The sequence below is a fragment of the Solanum stenotomum genome, chromosome 9 (assembly GCF_019186545.1).
Source record: "Solanum stenotomum isolate F172 chromosome 9, ASM1918654v1, whole genome shotgun sequence".
NCBI classification, from domain to species: Eukaryota; Viridiplantae; Streptophyta; class Magnoliopsida; order Solanales; family Solanaceae; genus Solanum; species Solanum stenotomum.
In genome coordinates this window covers 38,738,673-38,761,946 of record NC_064290.1, presented here as the reverse complement: position 1 = coordinate 38,761,946, position 23,274 = coordinate 38,738,673, and the positions used below count along the sequence as shown (strand labels likewise).

The following is a 23,274-nucleotide window of genomic DNA, read 5'->3' as shown; positions in this document are numbered from 1 at the left end:
ATGAAATTGTTCTTGGAATATTCTGCTTGAAGTTGCGAAAATTGTGAACGTTGGCTGCTCTTCGTCTTGACACTGTGAACTTGCTGACGAGGATGCATCTGGATTTGTGTTGTTGAACGTGAAGCTTCCTGGGTCTTCTCTTGTGAACCAAAAATTTGGGTCGGGTCAGGTGTTATTTGTTGGGCTGAGTATTGAGGTTTTAGAGAAATTGGGCTACTGATGTAGTTGTTGTATTGGGTGCTGAATTTTAGAAGGGAAAAATGTCCCAAGAACTTGGTCTTGCAATTAAGTTGAAGAATAACTAAAATTGCAATTAAGAAAATGACCGTAAGAATTTCAATCGTAGCCAATCGAAATTAATAATCTAACCAAATGAGTTTAGTTGATGATTTGGCTAAAACAAAACAAGACAAGTTAATAGAAATTAATTAATGAGCTTCTTAATCTTAATGAAATAAGATAATTAACTTGATTATAAAATAATTAAACTATTTAATTCAAAAATTATGACTATAATTCAAACTAACTAAATTAACAAAATATTTAGTTTTAAAATGTAATTATTTCTATATGATATTCAAATATTTATGAAATATACTAGTTGTATATAAAGCCATACAAAATATATTATTTATTTAAAAATATTGTAAAAATGACTAAAATTACTTTAAAAACATGAAAAATATTTGAATTTTATAAAGCTAATTATTTCAAATCGCTTGAAATCTAAAAAGCTCAAAAATTAATTCCAATTGGGGAGGGTCAAAATTGGGTGTCAACAGTCTCGTAGAGGACGTGGACATAGCAAGGCTGATGATCCATGTGCAACTGGTAGATAAAGATAAGGTGAGAGATAGAGAAGTGTTCCAGAACAATAAAGCTATGACAACATGAAATGTGTCCAGGCAGCAGAAGAGCAATGCGAACCGGTCATCTTTTCACAAAAGCCAAATGGACCTACTCCATCATCTGCTAGTGCACCTGCACCAAAGAACAGAGGTGAGTTCAAGAATCAGAATTCTCAGAACTTCAGAGCTAGACCTGCACAATCTCAAGGTAGTGTGGCACAACGGGGTAATTGAACTCCTGCATATGTTAAGTGTGGTAGGAACCACCAAGAGCGTGTCACAATGGATCCACTGGTTGTTTCAAGTGTGTTCAGACATGTCACTTCATAAGAGAGTGTCCTAAGAACAGGAAGGGTAATGGTAATAGGGGCAATAGAGCCAAATTTTCTTCAGTGGCTCCGCCAGATAGAGTTGCACCTGGAAGAGCTACTTCAGGGACAGGCGGAGGACCAAACCGTCTGTATGCTATCATTTGTCGCCAAGAGCAAGAGAATTCATCAAATGTTATCACTAGTATGATAAAAGTCTTTACTTTTGATGTATATGCATTGCTATATCTTGGTGCGAGTCTAACTTTTGTGACTCCATATATTGCTATGAGGTTCGATATTATTCCCGAACAACTTCTTATGCCCTTTAGTATTTCCACACCTGTTGTTGAGTCTATTCTAGCTGAGAGATTTTATCGTAATTATACCATTTTTTCAATCACAAGGACACCATGGCTAACTTAGTCGAGTTAGATATGGTAGACTTTGATGTTATTCTAGGTATGGACTGACTTCATACTTATTATGCCTCAGTTGATTATAGAACTCGAACTCGAGTAGTTAAGTTCCAGTTTACTAATGAGCCAGTTATAGAGTGGATGGGTAGTTCAGTAGTGCCTAAGGGTCATTTTATTTCATACCTTAAGGCGAGAAAGTTAGTTTCCAAGGGGTGCATCTATCACTTAGTCCGAGTTAGTGACTGTAGTGTTGAGACACCACCTATTCAGTCAGTTCCAACGGTGAGTGAGTTTCCAGAGGTCTTTCCAGATAATCTTCTTGGAGTCCCTCCTGAGAGAGAATAAATTTTGGTATAGATATTTTGGAGTCCGAGTTAATGACTGTAGTGTTGAGACACCACCTATTCAGTCAGTTCTAGTGGTGAGTGAGGTTCCAGAGGTCTTTCCAGATGATCTTCTTGGAGTCCCTCCTGAGAGAGAAATAAATTTTGGTATAGATATTCTTCCTGATACTCGGCCTATTTCTATTCCACCATATTGAACGACTCCCGCTGAGTTGAAAGAGTTAAAATAGCAGTTGAAAAAACCTTATTGATGAAGGTTTCATACGACCAACTGTCTCACCTTTGGGCGCTCCAGTCTTATTTGTGAGGAAGAAAAATGGTTCACTTAGGATGTGTATTGATTACCGTCAATTGAACAAGGTTACCATAAATAATAAGTATCCCCTTCCGAGAATTGATGATATTTTTGATCAACTTCAGGGTGCCACTTGTTTTTCTAAGATAGACATCAGATCTGGCTATCATCAATTAAGAGTAAGAGAGAGTGATATTACAAAGACATCCTTCAGGACCCGCTATGGTCATTATGAGTTTTTAGTCATGACTAATGCTCATGCAGCATTCATAGATCTTATGAACAGAGTTTTTAAGCCTTATCTTGATATGTTTGTTATCGTATTCATCGATGACATTCTGATCTATTCGAGGAATTATGAGGATCATGTTAGTCATCTTTGAGTAATTCTTCAAACTCTCAGAGATAGAGAGTTGTATGCCAAATTCTCTAAGTGTGAGTTTTTTCTTGAGTTAGTGGCATTCTTCGGCCTCATTTTTTCTGCTGATGGGATTCGAGTTGACACTCAGAAGATTGAGGCAGTGCAGAACTGGCCTAAACCCACATCTCCAACTGATATTATGAGTTTCTTGGGATTGGCTGGTTATTATAGAAGATTCGTCGAGGGGTTCTCATCTATTTCATCCCCTTTGACAAAGTTGACTCAGAAGACAGCGAAGTGTCAATGGTTTAAAAATCTTGTGAGAAGAGCTTTCAGGAATTGAAAACTAGGATGACTACTGCCACAGTGTTGATCTTATCGGAAGGTACACAAGGTTTTGTTGTGTATTGTGATGTATCCAAAGTTGGACTGGGTTGTGTATTGATGCAGAATGGAAAGGTCATAGATTATGCCTACAGATAGCTTAAGATTCATGGTAGGAATTACCCAACCCATGATCTAGAGTTGGTTGTTGTTGTGTTTGCCTTGAAATTATGGCATCATTATCTCTATGGAGTTCATGTTGATGCGTTCCCCGATCACACGTGTCTTCAGTATGTATTCAATCAGAAAGAGTTTAATCTTAGACAGAGGAGATGGGTGGAGTTACTCAAGGATTATAACATGAGTATTCTCTATCACCCAGATACGCCTAATATTGTTACTGATGCATTGGGTAGATTGTCTATGGGTAGTACTTCCCATGTTGAGGAAGGCAAGAAAGAACTAGCCAAAGATGTGCACAGACTTGCACGATTGGGAGTCTGGTTAATGGATTCCAGGAAAGGTGGAGTGGTGGTGATGAATGGGGCTGAGTCACCACTAGTTGAAGTAAAATAGAAATAACACCAAGTCCCTATTTTGCTCGAATTGAAGGCAAATGTTCATAAGCAGAAAGTGTTGGCTTTTGAACAAGGGGGAGATGGTGTGTTGAGGTATCAAGGTAGATTATGTGTAACAAAGGTGGATAAACTCCAAGAAAGGATCATGGAGAAAGCTCATAGCTCCAGATACTCTATACATCCTGGTTCCACAAAGATGTATCGTGACTTGAGAGAATTCTATTGGTGGAGTAGTATAAAGAGATGTATTGCACAATTCGTTGCTAAGTGTCCAAATTTCCAACAAGTCAAGGTAGAGCACCAAAGGCCCGGTGGTATGGCTCAAAATATAGATCTTCTGGAATGGAAGTAAGAGATGATCAATATGGATTTTATTACTGGTTTGTCGTGATCACGCAGGCAGCATGATTCGATTGGGGTGACTGTAGAACGAATGACTAAATCAGCCCATTTATTGTCGATAAAGACTACCTATTTAGCATAAGATTATGCCAAATTATATATTCAAGAGGTAGTCAGAATTCATAGAGTTCTAGTGTCCATTATTTCAAATGGAGGTGCGCAATTCACCGCACAAGGTTTGGGTTCGAAGGTAAATTTAAGTACTGCTTTCCATCCTCAGACTGATTGTCAAGCAGAGCGCACAATTCAGACTTTAGAGGATATATTGAGGGCGTGTGTAATTAATTTCAAGGGTAATTGGGATGATCACTTACCTCTCATTGAGTTTGCTTAAAAAAATAATTATCACTCTAGCATCCAGATGGCTCCTTATGAGGCTCTCTATGGGAGAAGATGTAGATCTCCCATTGAATGATTTGAGGTTAGTGAAGTTGGGTTGATAGGACCATACTTGGTTCATCAAGCTATGGAGAAAGTGAAGATCATTCCAGAAAGGTTGAAAACAACACAAAGTTGTCATAAATCCTGTACCGATGTTAGGAGAAGAAACTTAGAGTTTGAGGTGGACGATTGAATTTATTTGAAGGTTTCACCCATGAAGGGTGTTATGAGGTTCAGAAAGAAGGGGAAACTCAGTCCCCGGTATATTGGTCCTTACAGTATATCCAAGAGGATTGGCAATGTAACTTATGAGTTGGAGCTACCACCAGAGTTAGCAGCAGTCTATCCGGTATTTCACATTTCTATGTTGAAGAAGTGTATGGGAGATCCTTCACCTATTATACCTACTGAAAATATTGGTAAAAAAGACAACCTATCTTATGAGGAGGTACCCGTTGAGATACTTGATCGTCAGGTTCGCAAGTTGAGAACCAATGAGGTAGCATCAGTCAAGGTTTTGTGGAGGAATCGGTTTATTGAGGAAGCTTCTTGGGAGGCTGAGGAAGATATGAAGAAGATATACCTACATATCTTTGAGTCCAGATAAATTTCAAATCAAGGTACTAATTCTTTTCTTGGTATTCTTTAAATTGATATGTTGAGTGTGTTAAATTGCTTGTGGGGTGTTTGAGTTGGGTGTAGATATTTCCACCCTCCTTTCTACTTAGAGTAATCTCATTCAAGGAGGAATATTCCCAAGGGGGAGATATTGTAACATCTCGGCCTTAGAAAGGGCTAAATTTAGAAAGAACTAATTTGGAAAGAGCTAATTTGTGATGTGTTCAAGTTAAGCTTAAGTTGTGAGTTTTGGGTCAACTTCAAAAGACCATAACTTTTAGGACGGGACGAGTTAGGTGGACCATAATATATCAAATGAAAGGTATTTGAATCCTCTTTCCAACACCATTGAGGTTGCTAAGTTTCAAGTTCGGATGAGAGAAATATACCTGTTTGAAGTCAGTTTGTCCAGTTAAGAAAGTTACCCAAATTAATGAGGAGTATTTTGGTTTTTTCCTTACCCCATCAGCTTTAATTAAACGTTTTTAGTAATATTTTATGGGTGAAAACTGATTTGGATCAGTTTTCACAATCCTAAATACGCTTAGGGTTTTGAGAAGTGTTCAAGAGGAGAAAAGAGGAAAGGTTCAAGGCGTTCGTCAAGGTTCTTGAGATTTGTCGAGGAGTTTCGCCAAGGGTTGATCCCTAAGAGGTATATAAGCTTCCATAGTGATGGGTTCGTTCACCCACATACCAATCATGATTTACATTATCGAATTCATCCATAAAGATTGAGAAATTTAAGTTCTTGATGAGTGTTCTTGAGGTGTTGTTCTCCATTCTTGATTATGATGTTTGGTTGAGTTCTTGAGGCGAGGATCTTGTTAATGAGTACTGTTCTTGAAGGTTTTCAAGTAGATTTTCATGTAATTAAGTTGGGTAAACGAATCTAAGAGAGTTTGGAAGAAACCATTCGATTCTAGGTGAATTAGGGTCAGAAACAAGAAACAAAAATCATCGAATTTGCTGGGCAGGGGGCTGGAGCGCCGCACCAGCAGTGCGCCAGAAAGTTGCCTCTGAAGTTAAGTGGCTGGCGCCCCATGCCACTCAGTGCACCAGGGTCGCCTACCCTATCCAGTTTTCAGTCGTTTGCTTCGTCTAAGTCCTTTGAAAGTGTACATTCACTCCTTTTTTATTCTAACTTCTCTAAACTACATTTAAACATCGAGAGATCCTTCATAACATGAATTATAACCCTTGAATTCATAATTCATAATTCAAATTCAAACTAGAGCTAAGCGTAAAGTTTTGATAATTCTTTCGAGTCATTTTGAGAAGTCTTTTACAACCTTTCTAAAACTTGATTTAAGACTTGAGTGCTTGAGTATGAGGATGAGGAGAGTCGAGTTTCATTTTTTAAAATGAATATATGGAAACTAAGTATTCCAAGAGTAAATATTTATACATTTAAAATGACAGGAAACATCGATTTCCAAATGACTTCATGAGGAGTTCTGAGTACTATCTCTTTTAAGAGAAACCTTTTGAGTAATAATCTCAAAGTTTGAGGATGAGGAAATGTTTTTCAACATATCAGCTGAGCTATATTATTGGGAGTAGTATCGAGCACCTATATGGGGACGAGTTCAAACAACTTAAAGTCCTCGTAAACCATGTAACCAACATGGGTAGAAAAAGTGCATACTTCTTAGATGATTCCTTATTGCTTTTTAAACATAGCTTAGTGGATCCACTTAGTTGAGGATGTCTTATACTCCGGCAAGGTATAAGAAAGTTCTGGCAGCATGGGCGAGATGTTGTTTCATCACATAGCTTATAGTATTGGCTATCGGTTAGAAAATCTCCCAAATTGAGTTATTTTGTATCTTTACATACAAACTAAGTTATTATTATATTTTTAAATACATTGAGTTGTTATCTATTTTTTTAAATTCTTTATATAAACTATACCTTTATTGTTGTTTTTATACTGTATTGAGTTGAGTATCCATGAGTTGAGGTGAGTATGTTTCCTTCTTTCCAAGTTCAAGCTTTTATGTTATGTTCAGTGTTCCCATTACATGCTCGTATATTCAATGTACTGATGTCATTAGGCCTGCATTGTTTCATGATGTAGATATAGGAGATCAAGGTCATCAACATGTGCTTTGTTGATACCATAGCAGCTCGAGTTAGCTTTGGTGAGCCTCCTTTCTTTCGAAGGATTCCATTTACTTTTCAGTTTTGTTAGGATTTCATGGGTCTTGTCCCAACTTCCATCTTTGTCATTTAGAGGCTTCATAGATAGACAGAAACAGGTGAGGAGTCTTTTCATTTCTTTGTTAAATGTTTTAAAGACTTGAGTTACCTATTTCTGGCTAGTTGAATATTTTATTATATTCTGAGTTATTCATTTGAGACATTTGAGTTAAAGCTTTATATTTGAGTTCATCTTATGTTGAGTAAGTCTTTCATTGAGAGTTGAATCAGGACAAGGGTTCGCTTGGGGCCAACAATGGTTCTCGAGTGTTAGCCACGTCCAGGGTGTAGGCTCAGGGCGTGTCACAACCCAAGGTACCCCCTAGGCGTAACATGGTGTATAGGACCCCGAGATGCCCCATACAAGCCGTTTAGCATTCATAGCATCAGAAATAGAACAAAGAGATAAAGAAATACATTTCAAGTCCCAAAAGTTTTTTTATAAAGGTAAAGCGAAGGCATAAACACTTTGTCTCAATTTCCATCTAACACAGTAGAATGAAATTGGGCCTAGCTCAACAGAGACATAACAAGAATACAGTCAATTCATACCCAGAATAACATCAAAATCTAGCATGTCAAGCTCTACCAAATCAACAAAAGTAACTCTATGGGACAAGGAAACAGGCATTTTCTATAGACTCTCTTAGCCACAATAGAATCACCAACAGGAGTAAAGACATAAAAATGATCTAACAACACATCCAGAAGAACATCAAACCTCATAACCACATACGGCGTCACAAAAGACAAGGTAGCATCGGGATCAAGTAAAGCGTAAATATCAAGTTGGAAGACTTTCAACATACCGGTAACCACATCGGGAGAACCCTTTTGTTCACCACGAGTGTGGAGTGCATAAAATTGGTTTTGCTTGGGAGCATTGGAACCCAAACAACTAGGAGGAGCTTGCTTTCCCTCTCTTCCTTTAGCCGTAAGCATTGGGAAATCCCTCATCTTATGACCACTTTTACCACAACCGAAGCATCCATTTGTGCTGGCTAGGCACTTACCCTCGTGCTTTTTTCCACACCTAGCACAAGTAGACATATGTAATGAAGATCCACTACCATTTCCTCCTTGAGGATTAGGGTTAGACACCCTCTTTTTGTTGAACTTAGAAGGAGCATTGGAGGAACATTGACCGAAAAGCTTTTGTCAAAATCTAGGACGACCATGTCCATCGGACCTTGCATGAGATAAATTACCATCACCGATTTTAGCCCTCTTTATCTCCCTAGACCTTTCCTTAAGTTTCTCCTCTTCTATCTGTTGAGCATGAACCATGAGACGAGAGATGTCCATGTCATTCATCAGCATTACGGTACGACATTCTTTAACCACCATTTCAGAAACACCTGAAACGAACTTACTCATCCTTGCCCTAGGATCAACAATCATGGTGGGAGCATATTTACAAAATTGTGTGAACTTCAAAGAATATTCCTTCACACTCATATTTCCTTGAAGAAGATTAATGAATTCAAGAACATTTGCCTCCCTCATCTCAATGGGAAAAAACCTATCAAGGAAAGAAACTTTGAACTTTTCCCAATCTAGGGACCCACATCTTTTGGTCTCCCTATTTTTCATTGGTTGAACCAAATTTGTGCAACACCCTTAAGTTGATAAGCGGCCAACTCCGCCTTTTCCACCGGTGTCACTCCCATGATCATCAACACCTTGTAAACCTTATCAATGAACTCTTGAGGAAATCTTTCTCAACCTTAGAACCATAAAACTTCAGAGGATTCATTCTAGTGAAGTCCCTCACTCTAGATGTCGTCGTACCCACGTTTGGGTTCACGGGAGCTACAACTTTCCGATTGGCTTGGGCCGGCGTGGCTTGAGCTAGTACTAGAAAAGTAGCCCTAAATTCCGCATTAGTCAATTTCTCGGTCAAAGGGTCGACTGGAGCTTGAGGAGGAGCTTTTTGATTCGCATTCTCTCCCGTATTCCTTCTAGCATAAGATCTTCGAGTAGCCATATCCTGTAGGGCATCGGATAAGAATTAGGAGAGAGATCTTATAAAGTTAAACTCTATCGCACGATTTTAGAGTAATGAAGAAGTGGAGTTTCCTAAACATCCATTCATAAATGTGGCGCGCTTCACACTCATGAACAAGGCTCTACTCGACATGGCTTATGAGACATCCTAGGACTATTCTAAACCTTGTGCTCTAATTACCAAGTTTGTCATGACCTAAGGTACCCCTTAAGTGTGGCATGTTGTATAGGACCCCGAGAGGTCCCATACAAGTCGCTTAGCATTCATAACATAAGTAATATAACAAAGAGAGAAAAAAATACATTTCAAGTCCCAAAAGATTTTTTTATAAAGGTAAGCAGAGGCCTAAACACTTTGTCTCAATAGCCATATAACACAATAGAATAAAATTGGGCCTAGCCCATACATCATGTCCAAAACTGAAAGTAAGAAAGAAAACTGAAAACAATGAAGATCCGTCCTCGAAGCATGAGGACTCATCAAAGTTCAGAATCTCTCGAATCAACCTCTAGCCACGAAACTAAGAACTCTTACTGTCGTATCCTATATTTGGGGAAATGTAGGCAAGAGTATGCATTAGTACAAAATATGTACCAAGTGTGATGGCCATGCATATAAACATTTAAATCATGCTAAAATAAGACATTTTCATAACATGCAATGACTAAGCTAAAACATGATATAAAAAAGGTTAGAAAAACATAAGTCATAAAACATGGTCAATGCAAGCTAACATCTTTAAAACCTTTGAACACATGTGAGATGCTTCTTGAAGTAACCTTAGTTCATTATTATTGTGGGAAGTAGTCTTAACCGACATAGAGACCATGTGAGCTATAATATGATCCCCCGGTGTCTCCCACACCGAAAGGGGTTGTCCTTCTTGCCAAGGTAGAACCATGAATCTGAGCTAAAGTGGATCCACTAGCTAATGTCTATCTAGAAAATCATCCTATGGGTGCACATAGGTAAGGGGTAAGGATATTCCTACTATAAACTCGGCCTCAACTCGGGAGAGCTTCCATCTCAATATCCTCTCGGTGCTAAGCATAAATCCTGTGGAATAGTCATCCTCTTACTTTTTCTTATTATCCATGGAAGACACGTCATCTTACCAATCCAATCTAGTTCATAAGGCATAAGTCATACATGGAATGACATCCTTTAATAACCAATCCAGGCTAGGTTTCATTAGGATAGCTCTTTATCTTTGATTCACTTAGATGAGAAGACCTTTCAACCTTAGACTCCTTACTATGTGAGGAAACCTTTTACAATCATGCTTTCTTGTGTATATGAGAAACTCCTTTCAACAACACAACACAACAACATTATCCTTGATGTTTCACTCTCAAAGCATCCTTAAAACATTTACTTGAATTTCATAAACTCTTCATTCATAATCCAAAACCCACATCACATCATCATAATTTGGAAAACATGGGAAATTACATGGGTTCATGGGAAATCATTATAAAACCATAGAATTTCATCAATTCATACATAAGAGATCATAATTCCATCAATTAAATCAATAATCAAGAGAACTCATAATATAGAAGAAAATCCTAACTCAATTGGGGATTTCTAACTTTTGAAAATAGGAGAATTTGGGAACTTAGTGAATGGAAGGGATCCATGGATGAAAACTATCATACCTCAATGGCAAAATCTTGCCTTCAATTATGGAATTGGAGACTTTCCTTGAAACCCTTGGTTGAACCCTTCTTCATCAAGTTTCTAGAGAGAGAAATATTTTGGAGAGGAAGAACTTGATTTCTTTTGGTCAATTTAAGAGAATGACTTGAATGGGTAATTTTTTGGGTTAAAAATACTTATATAGGGGTCCTAGGCATAGCCAAAACGACATAGTATTATTTTAAAGAAATTTGGAAAAGACCTAACTGCCCTTAACTTATAGCTGATATGAACCTCCAAATGGAGGCCCACACGAGTCGTTTAGGGATCCACGAGCTGTCTAGGCGGTCGTGGTCCCTAGACCATTGTCTTGGCAAATCCATCCTCCCTCCACACTCCCACCTTCATGGGTCATCTAACCCTTCACAAGTCGTCTAGGGGCTCATGGGAAGCACTAGCCTTGGAGTGGCTACTGCCTCCCTTTCACGAGCACCACCACGAGCCTTGGTGGCCACCAAGAGCCGTGGTGGCCACCACAGCCTTGTAGTAAGTTTCAAAAGAAACTTTTCAAGTTTCGGAGGAATTAAAAAGAAAAAAAATATATTATATTGAGACTGTAAATTATTGAAAGATTAAATATCTTCAGATTACTACAATCAAAGCGGGTTATGAATATTTACGTAAAAGGTTACCCGCCTTGCTCTTGTTTGTTGTATAAAAATATGGGCATGATGAATGAATCACATGCAAAAATAAACCAAAAGTTTACTAGAATAAATATCAGTTGGCATAATTGGTTGGTCATTCCGATTCAAATGTGATGTAAAAGAAAATGAGAATTCACATGGCTATATGAAATAAAAGGTTCTTCAAGAATTCTCTTATGTTGCTTGTTTTCATGATAAAATGATCAATGTACCAGCTAAGGTTGGGATTGTATCCCCTAAAATTATTTGGAACATATAGAAATGTGAGTATGGGCACGTTCACCTGCCATATGGATTACTTACTATTATGATTTAATAAATGAATCTATGGTATGGTCACATGTTCATTTGTATCAACTTACAAATTGATTTTTGTAAGCTTGTTTGCTCGAATTTTTATATTAAGAACACAGTTCCAACAATTAAATATGTTGATAATGTTGGTTGGTTTAGCAGAAATTGTATGCCTTCAATTATAGCTAGACCATTGGTTATGAGAACAAATCTCTCAAATAAAATTTGGAATGAGATGAGTTTATTTCTATCTAAAAATTTGATGTGTGTACAAGTTTCTCCCATCACAATTGGTTCAGGGTCAGGAACCAAATAATCTCCATCTAAAAATTTCATGTGTGCACATATGATTTTATTGCTCCACCACGCACAAAGATGGATCACCAAATGAGGTTCGGGGTAGATGTTAGATTTCCTAACATTAGGGGGAGATATGTGTGGGGTGAATTATCTAGATCCTCGTTAAAAAAAAGTGAACTTGAAGTTCAAGAGATAATTCATTTGCAAAATGTTGAAAATAATTTGCCAGATGTATTTGTTGATCCAATATTTTAATTAAGCTGCAAATGCTCCAATAAATAGTCCTTAAAGGACAAAGTCTATGATACGCCAGAAGCGTGACAGACCAATCGATTCCAAACGTAAAACTCCTTGAAGAAGGAGATGAGCAAATTATCAAAATGGTCATGATAATAAGGTAAGTGCTTTGAAAGAGCACTATGACATAACACTTCATAAAACCTTGGCAAAGGTTCAGGTACCTGAAAATGATGAAAAATTAAGAGACCTCGATAAGTTATGTTGTATTGGAATCAAATCAAAATGACCGTCGACGGTATCTTTGATATGAAGTAACACCCAATGTTATAAATGGTTACGAGGATCTTAAATTCGAATCTGTCATATAGTGTGGACAGATAAATGATTGGCACTATTCAAGTATATTTTGTTTCAATTAGAAAAGTGATGTTTTTGATCTTAAAGTTCATGAATCAAAATACAATGTCAGTGTGGTACAAATAAATCATTGTGCGAAAGCATAACCGCTAGATATAAAGTGCGGTTTGTGCCTCGGGGCATAAAGGGTTTTCGCAAAAAAAATGACATTATTAAATGGAGATATATTCTCCAGTGGTGGATGCTTGTTTCAGTCTGGCAATAGATGAAATACTTGAATATGCATAATGAATGATTATTATGTCTAATTAGACGATGAAGGTTATATGAAAATCCTTGAAGGATTTGAAAGGTCTTAAAGCAATTTCATTGAGTACCTAATGATTTTGAGACTGCTTAACACAGAAAAAGAATCTTTTTGATCTCATGAAATTGATTTAAAATGTCATGTATTAGTGCAATTGGTGCACTTACAGATTACTGGTTATGCAAATGCTAGAAGATTATTTGATATACATAACGAAAGTTATGTGAAAGAATTGTCATATTATCATTCAAGTTATGACAAGAAACTAACAAAACAAGTGACTCAACACATAAAAGATGTGTGATTTTCTTTCAAAAGAAAAGACGAGCTTTAATAAAATTGAAATGATCAATCCCCGAGTCAGAAATGATTTGATTATGTACATGCGGAATATTTATTTGATCTGCATAAAGCTCGATTGCAAATGGACTATTATTTACATATGGAGATACAACAATATCTTGGAAATTCAAAGAATCACATTAGTAACCACTTCTTCAAATCATGCAAAAATAATATTAATCTATGAATTAAATCGGGAGTGTGTTTGGTTGGAATCATGATCTATCATATTCAGAAAATATGTGATTTTCTTTCGAGAAGGATATTTCAACCACCATATACGAAAATAATATATAACTCAATTGAAGGGAGGATACAATCAAAGGAGATCGGACAAATCATATTTCACCAAAAGTCTTTTTCACACATGATCTTCAACAAAATGGTGAGATTGACGTTCAAAGACCTATTCAAGTGCTAATCTTGTAAACTCATTCACTAAGGATTGCCAACATCAAAATTTGAGAAGTTGTGATTGGAATGCATCGTCTCCGAGATATCAAGTAAAATTTTTATCAGGGGGAGAAAATACATGTTGTACTCTTTTCCTTAACCATGGTTTTATCCCAATTGGATTTTCCTGGTAAGGTTTTTAACGAGACAACATTCAAAGCGTATTAAAAGATATGTGTACTCTTTTTCCTTCACTAGGATTTTTTCCCACAAGATATTTTCCTAGTAAGGTTTTAACGAGACATATTATCTGTGGACATCCAAGGGGGAGTATTATAAAAGATTATAGTGTGAATGTCCATTACTCCAAGACATTTTCTCTCACCCATTATCTTCATTACTTTCCTTCTTTATGAAGATAACCATAACCTTCAACTTTATAACCATTATTCTTGTAACATTTCACTTCCATAACCTCCTCCATTATATTCATGTTAATGTCATGTTTATGACTAACCTTTTGTATGCCTCTATGTTACACTATAAATAGAGGCATAAGGGTTCATATTGTAGACACTTGAAGACTTGGAATAATAATAAAAACTCTCTATTTCTATTGTTTTCATCTTCTATATTTATTGTCTTGTTTTGCTTTAGTTTTACAACATATATTTAGTTGTTATAAATAAGGATCACTTTTTTGTGTGTAGCGTAAAAACGTGGGTATGTGTGTTTGTGGTTTAAACTTTTTAAAATTATAAATGGATAATTTTTAAAACTGCTTTCACGGTAATTTTAAAAAAATTAAAATTTAAAATCTTTTTTTATAATTGTAATTTATTATTTTATAATTATAAATAATTAATTTTGATTATTCAGAAAATTGAAAAAATTTGTGGTTCTGACACCTAATACTTTTTGCATTTTCTATTATATATAAAAGATATAAATTTTAATTATAAATAAATTTGGAACGGTCGTTTTGTTTTTTTAGAAATGATTTTTTTTTTTAAATATTGAATATGTCGTAGACTAAAAGAATCAAAATTTTACTAATTTATAAATTTGAGTTAGAAAAATAAATATGTTTTTAGAAATGCTGACATTTATCAGAATTTGTGTAAGTTGATGACATGTATCTATTTTTATATAAAATTTTGTATTTATAATTTAAATAGTTATATAATAGTTAATTTTTTATTATTTAAAATTCTAAAAAAATTTGGCGCAGACACGTGACTTTTTTCTTCTCTTATTATATATAGATAGATATTGCGTGCTAAAATTAGGGATGAATCATAAAAGAAATTGTGATTTATGAAAGAATTTATTTTTTTATGGTGATTTTTTCATATGTAGTGATTTAATTTGTGAAATGATTTTTAAATTTATTTTTCTTGATATTTTTAATTATGTTTAAATCATCATGTTAATATTATATGAATATTTTTTTATTTATTTATGTATAATATTGATTGAAAATTTGAATATTTATATTTTAATTTAATTAATATTTTGTATTAGATATTTAAAATAGTTTCTCTCTATAAAATAATCTTAATATTAAAAGTAAATTAATACTTATTTTTTTTGTAATTTAACTCTCAAAAGCACATTTTTAAAAAATTAGGTAAACACAATATAATTAATATTTTCTTTTTGAAAAAAATTCTTTTTTGAAAAGTTACTTTAAAAATATTTTTAAAATAAACAATTTTTTAACAGAAATGTCAATTAGGCTATTAATCCAAGTAAAATAGTTTAGAAGAAAAACATTTTGTTGTATTATCGAAACAAATTCCACGTGACGTTGAATAGATTAAATGACCCGAAAAGAAGCAAATGAAATAATGTGGAAGCAGTTTTAAGTTTTGAGTTTTGAGAGGAACACCCTTTTCTCAAATGTCCTCTTCTTCCTCGATCCAATCAATTTTCAATCTTCATTGCAATTACAAGTAGCCATGTCATGGCTCCCTCGTTCTTTAGCGAACTCTCTCCGTCTCGATGAAGAAGAAGAAGAGGAAGAAGGAGACAAGGACAAAGCCCAAAACTACCATTTCTCCAATTCTCGCGGGAACGAAGATTCAACTTACCAGGAAATGGATTTAGAAAATCGATTTGATAATACTGTTGATTCCTTTGATGTTAACGAAGGTGGTGGTGTTAAGGAAGACTTATCGGAACTGAAACAAACTTTAACTCGTCAACTATGGGGTGTGGCTTCATTTCTCGCTCCTCCTCCACCTCCTCCTCCACCTCCTCCGCCGGTGCCGGTGGTTCGGACAGTGAAATTGGATCTGAACCGGATAGAGTCGGTAGATCGATCCAATTTAAGTGGTGAATCAGAGAAGGAATATGTGGGGGATTATCTAGGATATTCGAATTATGAGGAGGAGGAGGAGGAGGAGGAGGAAGTGGAGGATAGTGTTTATGATGCTGTTGGAGTAACTAATGAAGCGTTAACCTTCGCTAGAAATATAGCTCATCATCCGGAGACTTGGTTGGATTTTTCCTTAGAGGAAGAGGAGTTTGACGGTATGTTGTCTTCCTTCTGAACTTTACGTTGCCATTGTTTATTTTTATTAATATATTTGACATGGAGTGTGTGTTTACAAAACATTCTCTAGCAAAACATTTCCATGAAAAATATTTTCTTTCATACCAAACACGCCCTAAAAGATAAATTATTTAGTCTTGGAACAGAAAAGGTTGGAATAGAATGAAATGGATATGAATGATTTATTATATTGCAACCTTAACTAGTTTCAGATTGAGTCATATTTAATTGATTGTTTAGTTTGTGGTGCTGATGTTCTTAAAGCGGATGGTTCATCACTGCTTTAGCAGCCTTCAAGGTTACACTGTGTAGAACTCTAGGGGATGCCTTCGGACTTGGAGTCGTTGGAGAAATTCATGACAACATTCTAATACAACTCTGATTAATTAGGAACAAGTTTCCCTCTGAATCATCTTATTTGAGAATAGGTTTATTGACAAAATGGAGAAACAGATCCTAGCTTGATTGCATTCTCCACTTCAAAATCCGGGGACGTGCTCTGAAAAGCTTGATTTCCTAAGCATATGTCCAATCTCTTAAAGATACATGCTTCATCTCATATCCCATTCCATTGGGTATATATGCTTCCAGAATATACCAGATCTTTCAATTGACATATGTTCAGACAATGACCAAGATCTTCTACTTCATCATAATGCACTAGCAGTCCTCCATATCTCTCAGCTTCATCCCAAATTACATTTAGATTACTTCCTACTATCCATGGGGACTCCATGTTTGAGGATATGTCATATAAATTATCTCATAAGCTAACTCCATTAGCCCTTTCAGTACTTGCATAAATCAATGTAACGATAATCATTTGGTCAGAATCGAGATTAGTCAGAGTCAATGTTAATAGCTGCTCAGTATCTTTTTACCTCTACTTAATATTCCTCATTCCCAAACACCCTAATCTTTCTATTAATATTGTGTCATGCAGTTCCCATGCCCAGCAACAATCTATACATATCAAAGCCTCCTGATATGCTAAAATGCTGAAATGGTTCCATCAAAGCTTATATAGTTGAAGTCTTTTTTTCTATTCATCATGGCCACTCTCTCAAAGGCCTACTGAGTATTTACAGACCTGATTTTCCAAATGAGTGAGCTATTTTAAACTTCCTTTGGCATAAGCTTTCCTTGTTGTACACCCCAACTGCCTTAGGTGGTACACTCTTCTCCCTTGCCTGCATGTTCTGCCTCCTTTCCTTCCTTGCTTTAGTTGTCTGTATTGGAGATAAATATCTAGTAGTTTGCTCTATCAAAGTGCTTGAGGATATGTTGACATTCTCTACTTCATTATCATCTCCAATGTCATCTCCCTTTCCAGCATCATTGATCTTTTCCTCCTGTATATTTGAGAGCCCGACTCTTCTTTGTCTTCTTCTCTACCAGTTGTATTTTCCACTGGTTGATTCCCAGTATCATTTCTTTCCTGTGTATTGTCCCCATTATCTGTTTTCTGAACCCTTTCCTCAATGTGATGCTCTATATGTGTTAAGGATACATCTTCTCCCTCCTTACTGTTATACTCTTCATTTTTAGCCACATTAGAGATATCATCAGGAGGGTTTTCTTGTATATCTGTCTTATTACTTCATCCTGATGTTCAGCTACTGAAGTTTCAGTGCCCTGTATCTCTATTGGTTCCTTCTGTGCTTATTTTCCCCCTGTATTTTGATCGTCTTTTCGCTGTATATTTGTCTCCTCCATATTTTTCTGTTTGCTGATCTCCACCTTGTCCTTTTTATCATTGTTTTCCATAATCTCCTTGTTTTTTCCTTTGCTTTCCTGATCAGTGCTTTCAGATGCCACCAACTCTTGTTTTCAACCACTTTTATTCCCTTGCTGCTTCCCAAAAGATGACTCCCCATTTCTTTGTTGAAGCATTGTATTTTCCTTCTAGAGTTTTTGATTTTTGTTTCTATTTGTCTTTATTACTTTCCTTTTCCTTTTCCAATCCACCTGAGTAGCAAACTCTTTGCTTGTTTCTGTGCCTGATTCTAATCTGTTAGTGTTAGCATTATCCTTCTTGTCTACTTGTTTAACCTTGCCTTCCTAGATTTTTTCATTGGCAATTCGGCATTCCTTTCACTCTCCTGTTTCTCACTACATTCCAGCTATTTGGATCATTCACATTGCCAACAGTCTTCCCTTACTATAAAACTTCACCAGAGGTTGTTTTCCTGTCCTTGATTCCTCCATCTCGCCATTAGCAGTTGTTTTGTTCTTCAATTCCTCATCTTCCTTTTTTGGTTTTTCTGTTTTTCCTTTTATGGCCTGTACTCTTGATGCAATATACAACATTTTGCAGATCATGTCCTTGCAATATACACTTCACACAATATTTTGGCAAATAGTTATATTGAATCATCTGCCATTTTGATCTAATTTCTCTAGTTCTACATCCAAACAGTTGATTTGAATCCATTTGTCAAGTTTCTTCAGCAAATCCAATTCCACTTTTACTCTTGTGCAACTAGGTCGTGTATGATTATTTGAAGCCTTATCAATTACTAGCTGAAAACCTACTACGTGTGCCATAAAACAGAGATTCTTTATCAAATAGATTGGTAAGCAAACCTGGAAACAATATCTATGTTAGTACAGTTATTGTCTCCTCTCCCGGATGAAACCAAGGATCCCACTCAAGAATCGAAATGGGAAAATTCTGTTTTTGACTCGTAATTCCCATACATGCGACATCAACGTAGTAGCATAATCTTCATTTCAATCAAAATATGTCACTCCTCCAAAAATCCAATATTACAATGAACCTTTAATCTCAAACTGTGTAGGAATACTTTTTTTTGAGTTCATACGAATCTGGTCTTCCATACGAGAATTTGGCTCTAACTGTGTAATTATAGATTTTGTCTAATGCACAGCCGATTAAGTTCCTTCTTTGTGCAAGTGATCGTAGGTTCTCCATTCAAGTACGTAATGGGTTTTATGTCAACAGGATCACGCTTTTGTATGTATTTGCGAATGTGTTTAGGGCTGCTGCGTGTTTGGATGTTGTTGGGGGATGGTTAGCAGGCTGATCAACCACCAGAGGTGACTAGCCGCCGGCTGGTGAGGCCATTGTTGCGGTCGTATGTGTTTATGGTTTCACCAGGGTTTAGCTAGAGAGCGTTTAGATGTCCGTGATCATAAACACTGGTATTCCCAACGTAAATTGTAACTTTTTACACATCAATGATTAATGAAAACTCTTTTTATTCGCATAAGTTGAAGTATAAACATATCAAGCATACCAATTTATGGTCCAAAAAGGTGTGCCGGACAAGTCGGAAGAGATTGTGCTGTCCTTAGACTCTTTCAGCCAACTTAGTTTCTATCGACTCTGTGTTTATCTATTTTTAGATATTGTTGCGGTCGTATGTGTTATGGTTTCGCCAGGGTTTAGCTAGAGAGCGTTTAGATGTCCGTGATCATAAACACTGGTATTCCTGACATAAATTGCAACTTTTTACACATCAATGATTAATGAAAACTCTTTTTATTCGCATAAGTTGAAGTATAAACATATCAAGCATACCAATTTATGGTCCAACAAGCGTGCCGGACAAGTCGGAAGAGATTGTGCTGTCCTTAGACTCTTTCAGCCAACTTAGTTTCTATTGACTCTGTGTTTATCTATTTTTAGATACTTCATTAGTCTCTTTATGTCATTGTTGTTCTCCTATGTGCATGTATAGGACTTTTCTGGTGCAAGCCCGTAATAAAGAAAAGGAATGGAAATTTTTGAAAATAATAAGAGGAAAATTGACCAAAAAAAAGAGGAGGAAGGAAAAACTTACAATTCGAGGTGCGCACAAGTTGGCTTGTACACTATGGTTACTGAAGTACAAAGAGAAATTATGGCAGCTCATGATAACACTTGTCTCTTTCCATTTCTAATTGATCGACCTAGTTGACTTTCCATGAATATTACAGAAGAGAAACTAATTACCTGGTACTGGGTGCTGGTGCGAGGTGGCAAGTATCCCGTGAAATTAGTCGAGGTGCGTGCAAGCTGGCTCGGACACCACTCTTATTAAAAAAGAGCTAATTTGAATTTAAAGCCAGTGCTAATTGTGCTTAAATTGAGTGCAAATTGCTGACTGAAACAGAAACATTAATGCAGTGAAATTTGGTGCTTCTGATTAGAGAGAGTATCTAATTTTCTTTCAAAGATCACTGCCTCATTTGGATAGTCGAAACTCTTCTTTCTTTCCTTTGTTAATCATGTTAGAATATGTAGGGATTACCATGAAAGCATCCTTTGATATACATACACAAGTACACATTTATAAGAGTATGTAGGCAGAGGTGTATCCAGGATTTTGAGATGATGGGTGCACCTTATAAAAAGGTTGATCTATGATATAAATTTGATCGGTTCGACATATATATACACAATTACCACTTAGAGAAGTGTTATCTAATTTTAGAAAGAAAAATAAAGCAAGATAAATATAAAATTCAAATTTCTAACCTCGCGGAGAGAGGTGCACCTAGTCATAATCGCTTATGTGATACTTCAAGTGTGGGTTCACACATCTTTATTTCAATATTTTAAAAAAAATATAACACTACTATATATGATCTCGGGAGGGGACCATGGGTTCACGTGAACCCGGTGAGTGCCCCTTAGATACATGTAGGTATACCAATCCAAAAAAGTATGTATGTACATGTGTATACATACATTTATAAGAGTATGTAGGTATACTGATCAAAAAAAGTATCTATGTACATGTGTTTATATACACATTTATAAGTACAAATGTATGTATGTATGTTTATATATCTTTGAAATATTGTTGATACTCAATGGGATCCTTACTCTATGCTTTTCAGTTGAAAGCGTAGTAAACTTCCAAAAACTATCATTAATATTTCCTTATCCTATATTTAGATTTTGAGATCTCTGAAACCCAACAAAAGCATGCATTTGCTGTTGAACGTCTGGCACCAAGATTAGCTGCACTCAGAATTGAACTTTGCCCTGTCCATATGAGCGAGGGTTACTTTTGGATGGTTTATTTTGTTCTTCTCCACACAAGACTTAATAAACATGATGCTGAGCTTTTGTCTACACCCCAGGTATGTTAATACTATGCTATAAGATCATTATTGAAGTGAGTTACACAATCCTGTTGATAAGTCAACAAGTGGTACATATTTTGGGGTTAATTTCTGATTTTTAAAGCAGCAGCTGTTTGAGTTGCAGTCTGGAAAGTTTATGCTTTCATCTAGAGTAATTTGCGATTTGCACTCCCAATGTATGCACTCTTTTTTGTCTTGCACCTTATCCTATATTTTTAATGATTTGCACCCTAATCACAAAATCATAAAAAGTCTCATTTTTCAATTATTTAAAGGAATAAAATAGAAAATTACATATAAAGAAAAATAAAAAGTGGTTTGCTGCTTCTTTTCCATTATAATGAAGAAACGATCATTCATTTCTAGTACATTTTCTTGGGGGTGAACAAAATCGAACCGCAAACTACAAATTGAGTCAAATCGGAAAAAAACTCTGCCTAATGGTTTAGTTTGACTTGATTTGGTACTGAGAAAAAAATCCGACAATACTTTGGGTTGATTTGGTTTTATCTAAAATAAAAATGTCAATCCAAGACCAAACCAATCCAACATTATATATATATATATATATATATATATTTTAAATTTTATAGATAATTTCTTAGTATAATATAATTTATATTTATCTTTTAAGTTTTTCATAATTTTTATATTTTATATCTCATTGTACGTGTATTGAGAAAGAAAGACCAGAACAATCAATTATGTTGTTGGTAGAAAGTAATTTAATTATATTATTATTATATTTTTAAATCTTAATAAATATAATAATTTGTTAATTTTTCTATTTTATGCTTGATATGCTAATAGCTAGTTTCAGTGTACTATTTATTTTGTGTGATCATTTCTTCAGCTTGTGGAAGCAAGGTCTCTGTGGATGCAAGAGCCGCAAAAGAAGACAAAACCCGACTCAGATTTTTTTGGTATGAATACACTTCTCATGAAGGAGAGCACATATTCACCACATGAAAGCTTTGATTGTACCTCGCCCAAAGATGCTCACTGTAAATATTTTATGCCCCAAAGAAGTTTTGGATTTGGGCGTACAACTTACCATAGCATTCATGACATTGAAACTAAGAAGCTCAAGCATGGAAGTACAAAGATCCAGTTTATTGATGAGTCTATTATTGTAGAAAATCCTCCTAGTAAGATCTTAGAAAAGAAGTTGGTGGCTGGTCCATCTAAACCATTGTTCTTGGATTATGATGAGCATGAGGATGATTGGGTACAAGATATTGAAGAGTCAGAGTGCTACTCTGGCACCGACATTTTAATGGGAAATGAGGAGGAAATTTCATTTAGTGATCTTGAGGATGATATTGATTGTTCGATGCCAGTGAAATCAAAGCTATTTTAGAAAATTGGTAGCATCACCCAGTATCTCCTGAACTGGCTTCTCGCCAGAGCTTCTGATTTATTCTTGTTGGACCCATAACATGCTATGACCTCGTCTGAAGGGGAATAAAGTGTGGTTGGATGTTTCCATGGTCCAGGCTCATCATGCTGAATCTTAACCTGTTCTGGCAACATGGAAGTTCACACTTCATGAGTGATATACGATCTTGCTTTTCATACTTGTTGCATTTCGGGGGTCCCATTTTTGGATGTCGGCCTTCCTTCTATCATGAACGTCACAAGCAAGCTATTGCGAGATGCCTAAAATTGCATCGTAGTGTAAATTTGTAATCCATGTGTAATTGTAAAGTGGGTTTCTTCCTTTTGATATACCTTCAATTCGTTTCATTTTTGAGGTCGTATGTGTATCTGGGCAAACACATAATTGCTAGTTCCCAAAATCGTGATTATATCTGTACATAAGACTTTTGAATGTCCTGTTACAGATTGAACTTTCCATGTAAGGTATGGATAAATATCTACCCCGTGAATCGGGTTTTGTAGTTCCATATCGAGTTTCTATGAGTATGACGCAAATTGGCAATGGATGACTAGGGTG

General features: G+C 35.8%; 1 protein-coding gene across 1 annotated transcript; it reads left to right on the top strand.

Annotated features, from left to right (window-relative positions):
- Window positions 1-15,509: 15,509 nt before the first annotated feature.
- On the top strand, window positions 15,510-23,075 carry LOC125876935 (uncharacterized). Its single transcript, XM_049558227.1, has 3 exons — window positions 15,510-16,198; window positions 21,127-21,314; window positions 22,171-23,075. Exons 1-3 carry the CDS (start codon window positions 15,625-15,627, stop codon window positions 22,675-22,677), a joined length of 1,269 nt encoding a protein of 422 aa, XP_049414184.1. The 5' UTR covers window positions 15,510-15,624; the 3' UTR covers window positions 22,678-23,075.
- The last annotated feature ends 199 nt before the right edge of the window (window positions 23,076-23,274 follow it).